Below are 16,907 nucleotides of genomic sequence, written 5' to 3'. Positions count from 1 at the left end.
TCTCACTGACAGTCTAGTACCAGTCAGTGAAAAGCCCTACCTCGGTGGAATCAAGAGAAGAGTAAGAAAATACCTGGTGGTCTCTTCTTGTCTCTGAACACATATACGACACACACACACTGTCAAAGTGAATGAATGTTTGAGTAAGTAAAAATTAAATCAACAACAAATTCTAAGGCTCAGGGAACATTGTAGAAGAGGGTACAGGCAGAATGTGTGTTAAAGGAAGTGGTCGTGTGTTATGAAAACCTGTCTTCCAGATATGCCATGGGTATTGCAGTCTTGATCTCACAGCAGCTGGGTGTGCATTAGCTACATAACAGATACAGCACATAGAAAGGAAACTCATACAGTCACTAATGGTTGGGAGAAATACAGAATGAGGAATTCTTGCTTAATGGGTACAGTTTGGGGTGATTAAAATTGTTTGTAGGGTTGTAGATACGGCTTAGTGGCATAGCACTTACAAAGCCAGCAATGAAGAATAATCTAAATATTGGCTGGAAAATAAAAGCTATGGTTACATAATACTGTATATTCAGCAATACTGAATTGTATACCTAAAACACACAGAGGAAATATTTACATTATATACATATGCGTTATATGTTATAGATTACTACAATAATAAAGCTTATTCTTACTTGGTCTTGAAGTCACATTCTCAGAGAACCATGTGGACATTGTAGATGTGCTCAGTCCATGTTGAGTAGTTGTGGTCTTATTCCCATTGGGTCTTGAACTTGTGGTAGCTAAATGAGAAGTGTCACTTGTTTCCAGGTCAGTGATTGGGCTTGTTGAGGACTCTGATGGTATCAAGGTAATTATGGGACTTGTGGCATCAGTGACAAGATCAGAAAGTCTAACTGTAGTGACAGATGCTGAAGTTGCTATGCTCTGTAAAGTTTCACTGCTAGATTTACTAGTTGTAGGAACACCAGGAAACCTAGACACACTAGGGGACATAGTCAGAGTAGATTCTGCAGTAGTGATGGAAGCCCATAAGCCTGTGGTTCCTGTTAAAATAGGGGAAGGAGTTACACTTAGAATGATTGTGCTGGTCTCAGTTCCAGAGTGGGTGGGGAGAGAGGCTGTTTCTTCAGAAGCACCAGATGAAAATGTTGTACCCAGGTCACCTTTGCTCTCCTCAGTCACAGATGAGTTCAAGAGAAAATTTGTCATCTCTGGTACACTGGGGGACACAGTCTGAGTTAAGAGAGTTGTACTAACATCTACCTTAGATGTAATGGGCTCTGAGGCTGTGGTCTCTAATGAAGGAAGAAAACCAGTTGAAACAGGAAATGTTGGGTTAGTTTCTGTACTGAGGAAGGTGGGTAATGAGACTGTGCTTTTTGGTTCACTAGGAGACAGAACTGTATTTGGAAATGTACTGGTTGATGGGCCAGAACTAGAGAACTGTGAGATCTCAACACCTGGTGCCCCAGGAAAGAGAGTCATTGTTGGCACAGATGAACTGGTTTCAGTTCCAGGATGATTGATTATTGAGGGCGTAACATCTAAACCACTATCAGAAGCACTGGAAGTTTGTTGGATTAAGGCAGAATGAGAGACCAGGGAGACTGCTGATGTTGGCTCATGCATCAATGTACTCAGTGTAAGAAAAATCTTACTATTGTCTGTTGTAGAACCAGCAGTTAGTGGAGTGGTCATATATGGTACACCAGATGAAAGAGTTGTTGGAATGCCTGAAGTGGTCTCTGCCCCAGAAGCTGAGGGTGTGATGTCTGATTCACTAGAAGAAAATTTGAGAGTTGCTGTGGAGAGGGGTGTGCTGGGCTTGGCAGAAAGAATGAGCCATGTTTCAGTTCCTTTTGGCTCACCAGGTAAAGTAGACAGAGTAGAAATTGTTGAAGTTGCTTCTTTTCCAGGAAGCAAGACTGAGGAGGCTGTGTTCTCTGTTTGACTTGAGGAAACAGTCAAAACTGGAGTAGCTGTATATGTCTTCGTCTCAGACGTAGTGGCCAATGATGTCATCATTTCTGTTACACCTGAAATAGTGTTATGGGATTCAGAAGGAATAAGAGTTGTTGGAGTAATCATTTCTGGAGGGACAGGCCTTGTAGGCATGGCAGAACTGGGCTGTCCCTCAACATGGGAGGTCAAGGACATTGTGGTATGTGGTTCAGAAGGAATAAGAGTTGATGAAGATAACATGTCTGGAACACTGGGAGATATGGGTGTCCTTAGAATACTCAAAGGGGCTTCTGTTATAGGAGTGGTGAGCAATGAGGTTGGGGTTTCTTGTTGACCTGGAGAAGTAGCGAGAGTGGAAGACACTGAATCCATTTCTATGTAGGAACTAGTGATGAGTGATGATATTGTTTCTGTTACACGGGGAGAGATAGGTTTTGTAGACATGGTTGAACTGGGTTGTCCCCCAACATCAGTGACCAAAGAAATTGTTGTATCTGCTTCAGAAGAAATAAGATTTGGTGAGGTCATCATTTCTGGCACACCAGAGCTAGTGCCCAGTGATGGTATCATTTCTGTTACATGGGGAGAGATAGCCAGAGTAGACATGGATGTACTGGGCTGACCCCCAGCATGGGTGACCAATGTTCCAGTCTGTGGTTCAGAAGTAATGTGGTTCACAGCTGTTAAGGTCAGCGTACCAGGAACACGAGGTGAGATGGCTGAAGTTAGAACTCCTGAAGTGTCTTCTTTCCCCGGATGGGTGACCCATGGAGCTGTGGACTCTGTTTGACCTGAGGAAACAGACAGACTTGAAGTGATTGGATGGTTTTTGGTTCCAGAACTAGTGACCTGTGATGGTATCATTTCAGTTATACCTGGAGCTACAGATTTTGCAGACATGGTTGAACTGGACTGTTCTTCAAAGTGGGTGACAAGTGAAACTATGGTATGTGATTCAGAAGGAATAAGAGTCGGTGATGACATCATTTCTGGTACATTAGGTGAGATGGTCATAGAGAGAACCCTTGAAGTGCCTTCTATTCCAGGATGGGGGACCCATGGGACTGTGCTCTCAGGTTGACCTGGGGAAACAGTCACTGTTGTAGTCATTGCAGAGCTTGTGCCCAAGTTAGTGAACAGTGATGGCGTCACTTCTGTTATACCCGGAGAGACACTCTGAGTAGACATGGATAAACTGGGCTGTCCTCCAGCATGGGGAACCAATGATGTTATGTTCTGTGTTTCAGTAGTGTGGTTCGGAATTGTTGAGGTCATTGTGTCTAGACCACTAAGTGAGATGGCTGTAGTCAGAACCACTGAAGTGTCTTCGTTTCCAGTATGGGTTGTGGTTTCTGCTTCACCTACAGAATCTGCCAGAGTTGAAGATGCTGAGTGGTTATTTTTGCCTGAGAGAGTGATCATTGATGGTATCATTTCTGTTATGCCAGGAGAGACAGTCTGAGTTGTCTGTTGTTCCTCAGCGAGGGTAATGAATGAAACTGTAGTATGTGGTTCAGAAGAAATAAGAGTTGGTGAGGTAACCAAATCTGGGAAAATAGTTGAAATAGTGGAGGTTGGAGAACCTGAGGTGGGTACTCTTTCAATATGAGTTACCCTTGAGGCTGTGGTCTCTCTTTCATCTGGGGAAACAAATAGAACTGGAGGGGTCTCTTCTGTCTCTGTCCCCAAAGTAGTGGCTTGTGATGTCATTTCCGTTATACTTGGAGAGACAGCCATGGTAGACAGACTTAAATTGGTCTGACCCTCAGCAGAGCTGACAAATGAAGTTTCAGTTACTGGTTCAGAAGGAAAAAGAGTTGCTGTGGAAATCATTTTGGGGACACTGGCTGAAATGGTAGTACTTGGAACCCCTGATGTGCCTTCTCTTTCAGTACGGGTGACCATTACATAGCTTCCTGTGCCCAAGCTGGTGACTAGTGAGCGTGTCATTTCTGTTGCATCAGAAGATACAGCTTGATCAGACAAGGATGAATTGGGATGTCTACCAGGATGCGTGACCAAGGATGCTCTGGTCTGTGGTTCAGAAGGAGTGTGGACCAGAGCTGTTGAGGTCATCATGTCTGTAACACCAGCTGAGATGGTTGTAGATAGATCCTCTGAAGAACCTTCTGTTCCAGGATGGGTGATCCATAGGGCTATGGTCTCTGGTTTACCTGTTGAAACTTCCAGAGTTGTAGGTGGTATAGAGCTGGAGCTAGTGACTAGTGATGGGATCAGTTTTGTATTACCTGGAGAGCCAGCCAGAGTAGACCTGGCTGAACTAGGCTGTTCCCCAATGTGGGTGACAGAGGAAACTGTAGAATGTGATTCAGAAGGAACAGGAGTTGTGGAAGTAACAAGGTCTGGAACACTAGCTGAAATAGGAGTGGTCAGAACACCTGAAGTGTCTTCTGTTTCAGCATGAGTCACCCATAATGCTGTGCTATTTGTTGGACCTGGGAAAACAAGTAGAGCTGGATTGGTTTCATGTGTCTCTGTCCCAGAAGTAGTGGCTGTGGATGTCATCAATTCTGTTACACCTGAAGGGACAGTCTGAGCAGACATGGATAAATTGGGATGTTCACCAGCATGTGTGACTAATGATGCTATGGTCTGTGGTTCAGGAGGAGTGTGGATCAGAGTTGTTGAGGTCATCATGTCTGGAACACCAGGTGTGACGGTTGTAGATAGAACTTTTGAAGTGACTTCTTTTCCTGGATGGGGAACCAATGGGGCTATAGTCACATGTTGATCAAGAGAAACAGTCAGAGTTGAAGTCACTAAGTAGCTATCTGTGCTTGAGCCAGTGACCAGTGATGGTATCATTTCTGATTTATCTGGAGAGATAGGCCTTGTAGCTATGTCTGAACTATGATGTTCCCCAATATAAGTGACTAATGACACTGTGGTGTTTAGTTCAGCAGAAATAAGATTTGGTGATGTCACCATTTTGGGTATGCTATGTGAGATGGTAGAAGATAGAACCCCTGAAGTGTCTTCTTTTCCAGGATGGGTGATCGATGGGACTGTGGTCTCTGGTTGATACGATGAAACAGCCATAATTGAAGTCATGGAATTGTTCTCTGTGCTTGAGTTAGTGACCAGTGATGGTATCATTTCTGTAATACCTGGAGAGACAGGACTTGTAGACAAAGTTTCACTGGGCTGTTGTTCTATAGGGGTGACCAATGAAATTGTGTCATGTGATTCAGAAGGAATGAGAGTAGTTGAGGTCAACATTTCTGGGATAGCAGAGGAAATGTGAGTAGTAGAAACTGCTGATGTGGCTTCTCTTTCAGGATGGGTGGTCAATGGGGCTGTGATCTCAGACAGACTTGTGGAATCATCCAGAGCTGAAGTCATTGCAGAGCTTCCTATGCTTGCACCAGTGACAAGTGATGGCATCATTTCTGTTACACCTGGAGAGCCAGTCAGTGTAGGGAAGGCTGAACTGGGCTGTTCACCAATGTGGGTGACAAAAGAAACTGTTGAATATTGTTCAGAAGGAATAGGAGATGTTGAAGTAACAAGGTCTGGACCAGCAGTTGAAATGGTGGTAGTTAGAACAGCAGAAGTGTCTTCCCCTTCATCATGAGTCCCCCATGAAGCTGTGGTCTCTCTTTGACCTGGAGAAACAAGTAGAGTTGGTCTGGTTTCAGGTACCTCAGTCCTGGCATGTGACATCATCATTTCCATTCCACTCTGAGAGACAACTTGAGTGGACATGGATGGACTGAGATGTTCACCTGTATAAGTCACCAATGATGTTATGGTCTGCAGTTCAGGAGGAGTGTGGATCAGAGTTGTTGAGGTCATCATGTCTGGAACAGTAGGTGGGGCCATTGTTCTTAGAACCCCCGTAGTTTCTTCTTTTTCAGAGTTGGTGACCCATGGTGATGTGGTCTCTGGTTGATCTGGGGAAATAGCAAGAGGTGAAGTGACAGAATTGCTTTCTGTGCTTGAGCTAGTGGCAAATGATGGTATCGTTTCTGTTATACCTGGAGAGATAGGCTTTGTAGCTGTGTCTGAACTATGCTGTTCCCCAATATGAGTGACCAATGACACTGTGGTGTTTAGTTCAGCAGAAATAAGATTTGGTGATGTCATCATTTCTGGTATGCTATGTGAGATGTTTGAAGGTGGAACCCCTGAAGTACCTTCTTCTCTAGGATTGGTGACCCATGGAGCTGTGGTCCCGGTTTGATCTGATGAAACAGCCATAGTTGAAGTCACAGAATTGTTCTCTGTGCTTGAGTTAGTGACCAGTGATGGTATCATTTCTGTAATACCTGGAGAGACAGGACTTGTAGACAAAGTTTCACTGGGCTGTTGTTCTATAGGGGTGGCCAATGAAAATGTGTCATGTGATTCAGAAGGAATGAGAGTAGTTGAGGTCAACATGTCTGGGATACCAGTTGAAATGGGAGTAGTAGAAATTACTGATATGGCTTCTCTTTCAGGATGGGTGGTCAATGGGGCTGTGATCTCAGACAGGCCTGTGGAATCATCTAGAGTTGAAGTCATTGCAGAGCTTCCTATGCTTGAGCCAGTGGCAAGTGATGGCATCATTTCTGTTATGCCTGAAGAGACAGCCTGGTAAGACAAGGATGTGCTGGGATGTCTACCAGGATGTGTGATCAATGATGCTCTGGTCTGTGGTTCAGGAGGAGTGTGGGTCAGAGCTGTTGAGGTCATCATGTTTTGAACATCTGATGAGATGGCTGTAGAGAGATCCCCTGAGGAGTCCTCTTCTCCAGGATGGGTGACCGATGGGCCTGCAGTTTCTGGTTTTTCTGTGGAAACTGCCAGAGTTGTAGCCAGTGCAAAGCTAGTGCTGGAGCTAGTGACCAGTGATGACAGCATTTCTGTTACACTTGGAGAGACAGCCAAGGGAGGAATGGCTGAACTGGGCTGTTCACCAATGTGGGTGGCAAATGAAAGTGTAGAATGTGGTTCAGAAGGAATAAGAGTTGTGGAAGTAACAAGGTCTGGAACAGTAGCTGAAATAGTGGTGGTTAGAACACCTGAAGTGCCTTCTCTTTCAGCGTGAGTCACCCACGTGGCTGTGGTCTCTGTGTGACCTGGAAGAAGCAGTAGAGCTGAACTGGTTTCATGGGCTTTTGAGTCAGTAGTAGTGGCCTGTGATGTCATCGTTTCTGTTGCTTCTGGAGAGACAGTCTGAGTAGATATGGATAAACTTGGTTGTGCCTCTGCATGAGTAACCATTGATACTGTGGTCTGTGTTTCAGATGGAATGTAGGTTGGAATTATTGAGCTTACATTCTCTGAAGCAGTAGCTGACATATTTGTAGTTAGAACATCTAAACTAACTGCCTTTACAGAATAGGTGGCCCATGAACCTGTGGTCCCTGTTTGATCTGGGGATACTGTCATCATTGTAGTTGTTGGATTGCTTTTAGTGATAGAGCTAGTGACCAGTGATGGCATCATTTCTGTTACAGCTGGAGAACCAGTCAGTGTAGGCATGGCTGAACGGGGCTGTTCACCAATGTGCGTGACAAAAGAAACTGTTGAATGTTGTTCGAAAGGAATAGGAGATGTTGAAGCAACAAGGTCTGGACCAGCATTTGAAACAGTGGTAGTTAGAACACCTGAAGTGTCTTCCCCATCATAATGAGTCGCCCATGAGGCTGTGGTCTCTCTTTGACCTAGAGAAACAAGTAGAGTTGGTCTGGTTTCAGGTACCTCAGTCCTGGCATGTGACATCATCATATCCATTCCACTCTGAGAGACAACTTGAGTGGACATGGATGGACTGAGATGTTCACCAGTATGAGTGACCAATGATGTTATGGTCTGCAGTTCAGGAGGAGTGTGGATCAGAGTTGTTGAGGTCATCATGTCTGGAAGAGTAGGTGGGGCCATTGTTCTTAGAACCCCTGAAGTATCTTCTTTTACAGGGTGAGTGACCCATGGTGATGTGGTCCCTGGTTTGTCTGGGGAAATAGCAAGAGGTGAAGTGACAGAATTGCTTTCTGTGCTTGAGCTAGTGGCAAAGGATGGTATCGTTTCTGTTATACCTGGAGAGATAGGCTTTGTAGCTGTGTCTGAACTATGCTGTTCCCCAATATGAGTGACCAATGACACTGTGGTGTTTAGTTCAGCAGAAATAAGATTTGGTGATGTCATCATTTCTATGCTATGTGAGATGGTTGAAGAGAGAACCCCTGAAGTACCTTCTTCTCCAGGATTGGTGACCCATGGAGCTGTGGTCCCGGTTTGATCTGATGAAACAGCCATAGTTGAAGTCACGGAATTGTTCTCTGTGCTTGAGTTAGTGACCAGTGATGGTATCATTTCTGTAATACCTGGAGAGACAGGACTTGTAGACAAAGTTTCACTGGGTTGTTGTTCTATAGGGGTGGCCAGTGAAATTGTGTCATATGATTCAGAAGGAATGAGAGTAATTGAGGTCAACATTTCTGGGATAGCAGTCGAAATGGGAGTAGTAGAAACTGCTGATACGGCTTCTCTTTCAGGATGGGTGGTCAATGGGGCTGTGATCTCAGGTAGGCCTGTGGAATCATCCAGAGTTGAAGTCATTGCAGAGCTTCCTATGCTTGCGCCAGTGACAAGTGATGGCATCATTTCTGTTATGCCTGAAGAGACAGCCTGGTAAGACAAGGATGTGCTGGGATGTCTACCAGGATGTGTGATCAATGATGCTCTGGTCTGTGGTTCAGGAGGAGTGTGGGTCAGAGTTGTTGAGGTCATCATGTTTGGAACATCTGATGAGATGGCTGTAGAGAGATCACCTGAGGAGTCCTCTTCTCCAGGATGGGTGACCGATGGGCCTGCAATTCCTGGTTTTTCTGTGGAAACTGCCAGAGTTGTAGCCAGTACAAAGCTAGTGCTGGAGCTAGTGACCAGTGATGACAGCATTTCTGTTACACTTGGAGAGACAGCCAGGGGAGGAATGACTGAACTGGGCTGTTCACCAATGTGGGTGGCAAATGAAAGTGTGGAATGTTGTTCAGAAGGAATAAGAGTTGTGGAAGTAACAAGGTCTGGATCACTAGCTGAAATAGTGGTGGTTAGAACACCTGAAGTGCCTTCTCTTTCAGCGTGAGTCACCCACGTGGCTGTGGTCTCTGTGTGACCTGGAAGAAGCAGTAGAGCTGAACTGGTTTCATGGGCTTTTGAGTCAGTAGTAGTGGCCTGTGATGTCATCGTTTCTGTTGCTTCTGGAGAGACAGTCTGAGTAGATATGGATAAACTTGGTTGTGCCTCTGCATGAGTAACCATTGATACTGTGGTCTGTGTTTCAGATGGAATGTAGGTTGGAATTATTGAGTTTACATTCTCTGAAGCAGTAGCTGACATATTTGTAGTTAGAACATCTAAACTAACTGCCTTTACAGAATAGGTGGCCCATGAACCTGTGGTCCCTGTTTGATCTGGGGATACTGTCATCATTGTAGTTGTTGGATTGCTTTTAGTGATAGAGCTAGTGACCAGTGATGGCATCATTTCTGTTACAGCTGGAGAACCAGTCAGTGTAGGCATGGCTGAACGGGGCTGTTCACCAATGTGCGTGACAAAAGAAACTGTTGAATGTTGTTCGAAAGGAATAGGAGATGTTGAAGCAACAAGGTCTGGACCAGCATTTGAAACAGTGGTAGTTAGAACACCTGAAGTGTCTTCCCCATCATAATGAGTCGCCCATGAGGCTGTGGTCTCTCTTTGACCTAGAGAAACAAGTAGAGTTGGTCTGGTTTCAGGTACCTCAGTCCTGGCATGTGACATCATCATATCCATTCCACTCTGAGAGACAACTTGAGTGGACATGGATGGACTGAGATGTTCACCAGTATGAGTGACCAATGATGTTATGGTCTGCAGTTCAGGAGGAGTGTGGATCAGAGTTGTTGAGGTCATCATGTCTGGAAGAGTAGGTGGGGCCATTGTTCTTAGAACCCCTGAAGTATCTTCTTTTACAGGGTGAGTGACCCATGGTGATGTGGTCCCTGGTTTGTCTGGGGAAATAGCAAGAGGTGAAGTGACAGAATTGCTTTCTGTGCTTGAGCTAGTGGCAAAGGATGGTATCGTTTCTGTTATACCTGGAGAGATAGGCTTTGTAGCTGTGTCTGAACTATGCTGTTCCCCAATATGAGTGACCAATGACACTGTGGTGTTTAGTTCAGCAGAAATAAGATTTGGTGATGTCATCATTTCTATGCTATGTGAGATGGTTGAAGAGAGAACCCCTGAAGTACCTTCTTCTCCAGGATTGGTGACCCATGGAGCTGTGGTCCCGGTTTGATCTGATGAAACAGCCATAGTTGAAGTCACGGAATTGTTCTCTGTGCTTGAGTTAGTGACCAGTGATGGTATCATTTCTGTAATACCTGGAGAGACAGGACTTGTAGACAAAGTTTCACTGGGTTGTTGTTCTATAGGGGTGGCCAGTGAAATTGTGTCATATGATTCAGAAGGAATGAGAGTAATTGAGGTCAACATTTCTGGGATAGCAGTCGAAATGGGAGTAGTAGAAACTGCTGATACGGCTTCTCTTTCAGGATGGGTGGTCAATGGGGCTGTGATCTCAGGTAGGCCTGTGGAATCATCCAGAGTTGAAGTCATTGCAGAGCTTCCTATGCTTGCGCCAGTGACAAGTGATGGCATCATTTCTGTTATGCCTGAAGAGACAGCCTGGTAAGACAAGGATGTGCTGGGATGTCTACCAGGATGTGTGATCAATGATGCTCTGGTCTGTGGTTCAGGAGGAGTGTGGGTCAGAGTTGTTGAGGTCATCATGTTTGGAACATCTGATGAGATGGCTGTAGAGAGATCACCTGAGGAGTCCTCTTCTCCAGGATGGGTGACCGATGGGCCTGCAATTCCTGGTTTTTCTGTGGAAACTGCCAGAGTTGTAGCCAGTGCAAAGCTAGTGCTGGAGCTAGTGACCAGTGATGACAGCATTTCTGTTACACTTGGAGAGACAGCCAGGGGAGGAATGACTGAACTGGGCTGTTCACCAATGTGGGTGGCAAATGAAAGTGTGGAATGTTGTTCAGAAGGAATAAGAGTTGTGGAAGTAACAAGGTCTGGATCACTAGCTGAAATAGTGGTGGTTAGAACACCTGAAGTGCCTTCTCTTTCAGCGTGAGTCACCTGCGTGGCTGTGGTCTCTGTGTGACCTGGAAGAAGCAGTAGAGCTGACCTGGTTTCATGGGCTTTTGAACCAGTAGTAGTGGCCTGTGATGTCATCGTTTCTGTTGCTTCTGGAGAGACAGTCTGAGTAGACATGGATAAACTTGGTTGTGCCTCAGCACGAGTAACCATTGGTACTGCTGTGGTCTGTGTTTCAGATGGAATGTAGGTTGGAATTATTGAGCTTACATTCTCTGAAGCAGTAGCTGACATATTTGTAGTTAGAACATCTAAACTAACTGTCTTTACAGAATGGGTGGCCCATGAACCTGTGGTCCCTGTTTGATCTGGGGATACTGTCAGCATTGTAGTTGTTGGATTGCTTTTAGTGATAGAGCTAGTGACCAGTGATGGCATCATTTCTGTTACACCTGGAGAGCCAGTCAGTGTAGGCATGGCTGAACTGGGCTGTTCACCAATATGGGTGACAGATGAAACTGTGGAATGTGATTCAGAAGGAATAAGAGTGGTGGAAGTAACAAGGTCTGGACCAGTAGTAGAAACAGTAGTAGTTAGAACACCTGAAGTGTCTTCTCTTTCAGCATGAGTCACCCATGAGGCTGTGGTCTCTCTTTGACCTGGAGAAACAAGTAGAGCTGGTCTGGTTTCAGGTACCTCAGTCCTGGCATGTGACATCATCATATCCATTCCACTCTGAGAGACAACTTGAGTGGACATGGATGGACTGAGATGTTCACCAGTATGAGTGACCAATGATGTTATGGTCTGCAGTTCAGGAGGAGTGTGGATCAGAGTTGTTGAGGTCATCATGTCTGGAAGAGTAGGTGGGGCCATTGTTCTTAGAACCCCTGAAGTATCTTCTTTTACAGGGTGATTGACCCAAGGTGATGTGGTCCCTGGTTGATCTTGGGAAATAGCAAGAGGTGAAGTAACAGAGTGGCTTTCTGTGCTTGAGCTAGCGGCAAATGATTGTATCTTTTCTGCTATGTGTGGACGAACAGGCCTTACAGACATGGCTGAACTGGGCTGTTCTCCAATGTGGGTGACCAATGAAACTGTGCTATGTGATTTAGAAGGAATAAGAGTTGGTGAGGTGATCATTTCTGTTACACTATGTGAGATGGTTCTAGATAGAACTCCAGAAGTGCCTCCTTTTCCAGGATGGGCAATCCTTGGGTCTGTGGTCTCTGGTTCACTTGAGGAAACATATGGAGTTGAAGCCACTGATGAGTTTTTCGTGCTAGAGCTAGTGATGAGTGATGGCACCGTTTCAGTTATGCCTGATGAGAGAGGCCTTGTAGACATGGCTGAACTTGGCTGTTCCCCAGTGTTGGTAACCAATGGAATTGTAGTGTATGGTTCAGAGGTAATAAAAGTTGATGAGGTCATCGTTTCTGGCATGCGAGGTGAGATGGTCTTAAATAGAACTCCTGAAGTGCCTTGTCTTCCACTATCTGTTACCCCTGTTTCTGTGGCCTCTGGTTGTATTAAGGATAAATCTGTATTTGAAGTCACTGCATGGCTTTCTGTGTCTGAGATATTGACCTGGGATGTCACTTCTGTTATACCCTGAGAGACTGACATACTATTCATGGCCAAACTTTGTTGTTGCCCAGCAGGAGTTGCCAATGATGTTTTCTTCTGTGGTTCAGAAGGAGTGTGGCTCAGGATTGTTGATGTCATCATGTCTGTCACACTAGATGTTAAGTTTGTATTTCGAGCACCTGAACTGGCTTCTTTTTCAGGGATGTTAATCCAAGATATTGTTGTATTTGGTAGTCTTGGGGGGAAAGTTAGAGTTGGAGTTGTTGCATGACTCTCTCTACCTTTGGTGGTGACCAGTGATGTAGTCTTTTCTGTTATATCTGGAGAGACAGCCAGAGTAGATATGGTTGAATTGGGCTCTTTTCCAGCATGAGTTACCAATGAACCTATAGTCTGTGACTTCAGAGTTTGGTTCACAGATTTTGAGGTCAGTATCTCTAGAACATTGGGTGAGATGATTGTAGTTAGCACCCTTGCAGTGGCTTCTGTTTCAGGATTCATGATCCATGAGGTTGTGGTCTCTGGTTGACCTGAAGAAATAGTCTGATTTCTTTTATGGCTGCCTGTCTCAGAGCTAGTGAATAGTGGTCTTATCATTTCTGTTACACCTGGAGAGACAGCAGTAGTAGACATGGGTGAACTAATCTTTTCCCCTGCTTGAAAAGTCAGAGACATCTTGGTTTGTGGTTCAGAAGGTTGAAGAGTCAGAATTGGTTTGGATGTCTCTGACCTGTGACCTTCTAAGGTTATCACATCTGGAATATTAGATGAGATAACTATCGTTGGAGTACTTGGAGCAGATGATCCGGCTTCCTGTTCACCTGTGGTGGCTGTTGAGGGAGTGGTATGAGGTTCAATATGGGAAAAACTTGTGTTCGTCCTGGGAACCTTTGTGCTGGTCTCTTCAGGACTGATAACAAATGGGGCTGATGTGCCTGCTTCATCTGGTGAAGTAGTAAGGGTTGTAACAAAAGAACTATCTTCTGACATTTTAGAAAGTGTTACTTGTGATGCTGTTTTCTCCAGTATTTGTGAATAACTTGTGATTTGTGGGGAAATTGTACTGGAGTACATCTCAGAACTAGGGACTAGTGAAGTCACTATCCCAGGTATACCAGAGGAAGCTGTCACAGTTGGAAGGGATGAAGTTTTTTGTACCACAGTATAAGTGGACATTAAGACTCCTGTCTCTGGTTTATCAGAAGAAAGTGTCAAAATTGGAATATTGGTGCTGGTGACTGTCCTAAAAGTAGTGACAGGTGAACTCAGTACTTCTGATACATTAGATGAAAAAGCAGAAGTTGAAGAATCTGATCTGGCTTCTGTCTCAGAACTGGTGGCCATTGAGGGTAAACCATCTGATGCAGTGTGGGAAACATCTGGAGTTGTCATGAGGCCTGTTAGGTTAGTCTCTGAAGAATGAGTATTCCATGATTTTATTTCACCTGTCCCACCAGGTAAAGTAGATACAGTCAAAACATCTGAAGTACCTTCTCTGCCAGAGTGGGTGACCCATGAGGTTATAGTGTCTGGATCAGCTGGGGAAGCAGTTTGAATTGGAGGGATTGCATGTGTCTCTGCCCCAGAACTAGAGACCGGTGATGTCATCACTTCTGTTACAGCTAGAGAGACAGCTGCAGTAGAAATGGCTGACCTGGACTCTTCCCCTGCATTGGTTGCCAGGGAAACTATGGTCTGTGGTTCAGAAGAATGGAGCATCAGAATTGGTTTAGTTGTTTTTGAATCCGTACCAAAACTAGGGACCTGCGAAGTCACCGTATCTGGGACAACAGGTAAGATAGTTGTGGTTAGAACAGATGAACTGGTTTCTGGACCAATAATTGTGGATGTGGGAGGCGTTGTGTCTAAATCCATATGGGAAAAACTTGGCCTTGTTGCTTCATCTGGCTCAGTGGGGGTCCTAGTCCCAGATGGAATCTTAGGACTAGCTTTATCCCCAGGATGGCTGACTTCTGAAGCGGTGGTCTCCGGCTGACTTGAGAAAGCAATATGAGTTGGAAATGGACTTGTTTCTAATTTACTGCTAGTGGTGAGTGACATCATCTCTGGAACATCAGGGGAGATGGTCAGAGTTGCAATGGTTGAACTCACCTGTGGCCTACGGTGGCTGACCAAAGATACTGTGGTGTCAGACTCATCAGCAGAAACAGACTGAGCTGGAGTGCTTTCACTAGTTACTGTTGAAAAACTAGGAGCCAGTGAGGTCAGAACCCCTTTCACCTCAGGTGAAAAAATAGGAGACGAGCCAGCTAAATTTGTTTCTGTCCCAAGACTGGAAGCCACTGAGGGTGTAACATCTAACCCATGCTTAGAAAATTCTGGGGCTGTCTTGAGAACTGTAGGACTGATCGCTGCATGAGGAGTGACTAAGGAAATGGTTGTGTCTGGCTCACCAGGAAAAACAGCCAAAGTTGGACTGGACTTGGCCCCCGGAATGGTGGTCTCTGGTTGACCTGGGGAAACAGCTGAAGCTGGAGATGGACTGCTTTTTGTTCCAGAACTGGTTTTTAGTGAGGCCAACATTCCTGGTAGAGTAGGGGAGTAAGATGGAACTGTAATAGCTGAAATTATCTGGGCTCCAGCATTGGTAGTAAATGAGTCTGTTGTCTCTGGTTTAGAAAAAGAAATAGACAAAGACGGAATACTTGTACTGGTCACTGCTCTAGAACTAGTGGCCAGTGAGGTCATTGTATGGGGTAGACCGGGTGAAGTCACTGTAGTGGGAAGGGCAGAGCTGGCTTCTTTTCCAGTACTTGTGGTTGTTGACAGTGTCAAATCTGATCCACCATGGGAAAATGTTAGGTCTGTCTTAGGAAGAGTAACGTTTGTCTCTGTAAAATGGGTAATCCCTGATGTTGAAATTTGCTCAGTAGAGGATATACTCTCCACAGTGGAAAAATTTGAGGTGCCTTCTGTCCCAGTCTGGGCGAGCCAAGAGGTTGTATTAAACAGTTGATCTGGAAAAGCAGTCAGGGTTGAAGTAATTGGCTCTAGGATCTTTCCTGCTACAGCAGCTGAATTACTTGTATTTAGAATAGCTGTAGTTCCCCATGCTTTGGGATCAGTGACAAGTGTGGCAGTGGACTCTGGTTCACCAGCAGGAGTCACAGTTGACGTACTACTTTTTTTCTGTGTCTGAGACCTAACGACCAGTGAGGTTGCCAATCCTGCTCTAACAGGTGATGCAGTAGTGGTTGGAATGGATAGCATGACTTCTGTATCCACTGAGAGTGTGGTAGTATCAGATTCACCAGAGGAAATGTCAAGAATATTTTCAGAAGCAAGGATTCTGCTCTGTGTAAGATGTGTGTCCCTTGGGAATATTGTATGTGACTCACTAGGCGCAACTGTGAGACTTCGGAAGGCTGACTTGGTCTCTGCTCCAGTACTAATATCCAATGGGGCTGCCATTCCTGATGTGTCAGTGGGGAAAGTGCTGGCAGCAGAATAACTCACCTCTGTTCCAGGATGGGTGACCCCAGAAGCTATTGTCTTTGGTTCACTCGGGGAATCAGTAAGAGTTGGAATAAACATACCAGTGCTTTCTTCAGGCTTGCTAATCAGTGAGGTCGGCAAATCTGGTACTGTAGAGAAAACAGTTAACTGTGGAATAGCTGAACTGACTTCTTCACCTTGAGAAGCACTCAGCATCATCTTGGCAGCAGCTGAAGTAATCTCCAAAGGATAGGTGACCCATGGGACTGTGCCAGAGTCACCAGAAGAGCCGGTTAAGGTACGACTATCTTGGCTGGTCTCTGTCCTAAGACTGGGGCTCCTCGAGGCTGTGCTCTCTGGTTCTCTACTGTAAGAAGATGGTCTTGTCCTGAGGACCGTGCTGGGCTTTTCCCTAGAGCCTGTAGAAAGTGATGCTGTCATCCCTAGGACATTGCGGGAGGCGTCTGAGGCTGTGATAATCATCTCTGTTGTGTTTATGTCGCCTGTTGTCTTTGGTGTCCAGAGGCGAGTCAGGGGTCTTGAAATTGTAGAGATTTTGGTGGTTGAAGTGGCAATGGGTGTAGTCTTCAGAGCTGCATCAGTGGTCTCCGCTTTCACCGCCCCTTCTGTGGATAGTTCTGTAAGTTGAGACATGTAACACAAATTGTAAAAATGTTTGCACTTTCTCAATAGACAATTCATGTTTTTTTGACTGTACATGATAAAGGGAGAGAAGTATCTATGACAGTGCTGCGTTTTTGGGGTGGGCGGCACGATCTGGGAAGGGAAAAGGTACTGTGAATTTTGCTATATTGTTTATCTGTTTCCCTGACTCC

The 16,907-nt window shown here is 45.2% G+C and overlaps 1 protein-coding gene across 1 annotated transcript in view; it reads right to left on the bottom strand.

Annotated features, from left to right (window-relative positions):
• The window catches only part of Muc16 (mucin 16, cell surface associated), a 159,861-nt gene that overhangs the window by 126,140 nt on the left and 16,814 nt on the right, over nucleotides 1-16,907 (bottom strand). The window contains exon 4 of the mRNA XM_087905954.1: nucleotides 645-16,709. Coding sequence (XP_087762080.1) covers nucleotides 645-16,709 — 16,065 coding nt within the window. The remainder of the gene's footprint in view (nucleotides 1-644; nucleotides 16,710-16,907) is intronic.

Source organism: Myodes glareolus, chromosome 4 (assembly GCF_982192425.1).
Source record: "Myodes glareolus chromosome 4, mMyoGla1.1, whole genome shotgun sequence".
NCBI classification, from domain to species: domain Eukaryota; kingdom Metazoa; phylum Chordata; class Mammalia; order Rodentia; family Cricetidae; genus Myodes; species Myodes glareolus.
Note: the sequence above shows the minus strand (reverse complement) of the source record. Positions and strands in the feature narration are given on the sequence as shown.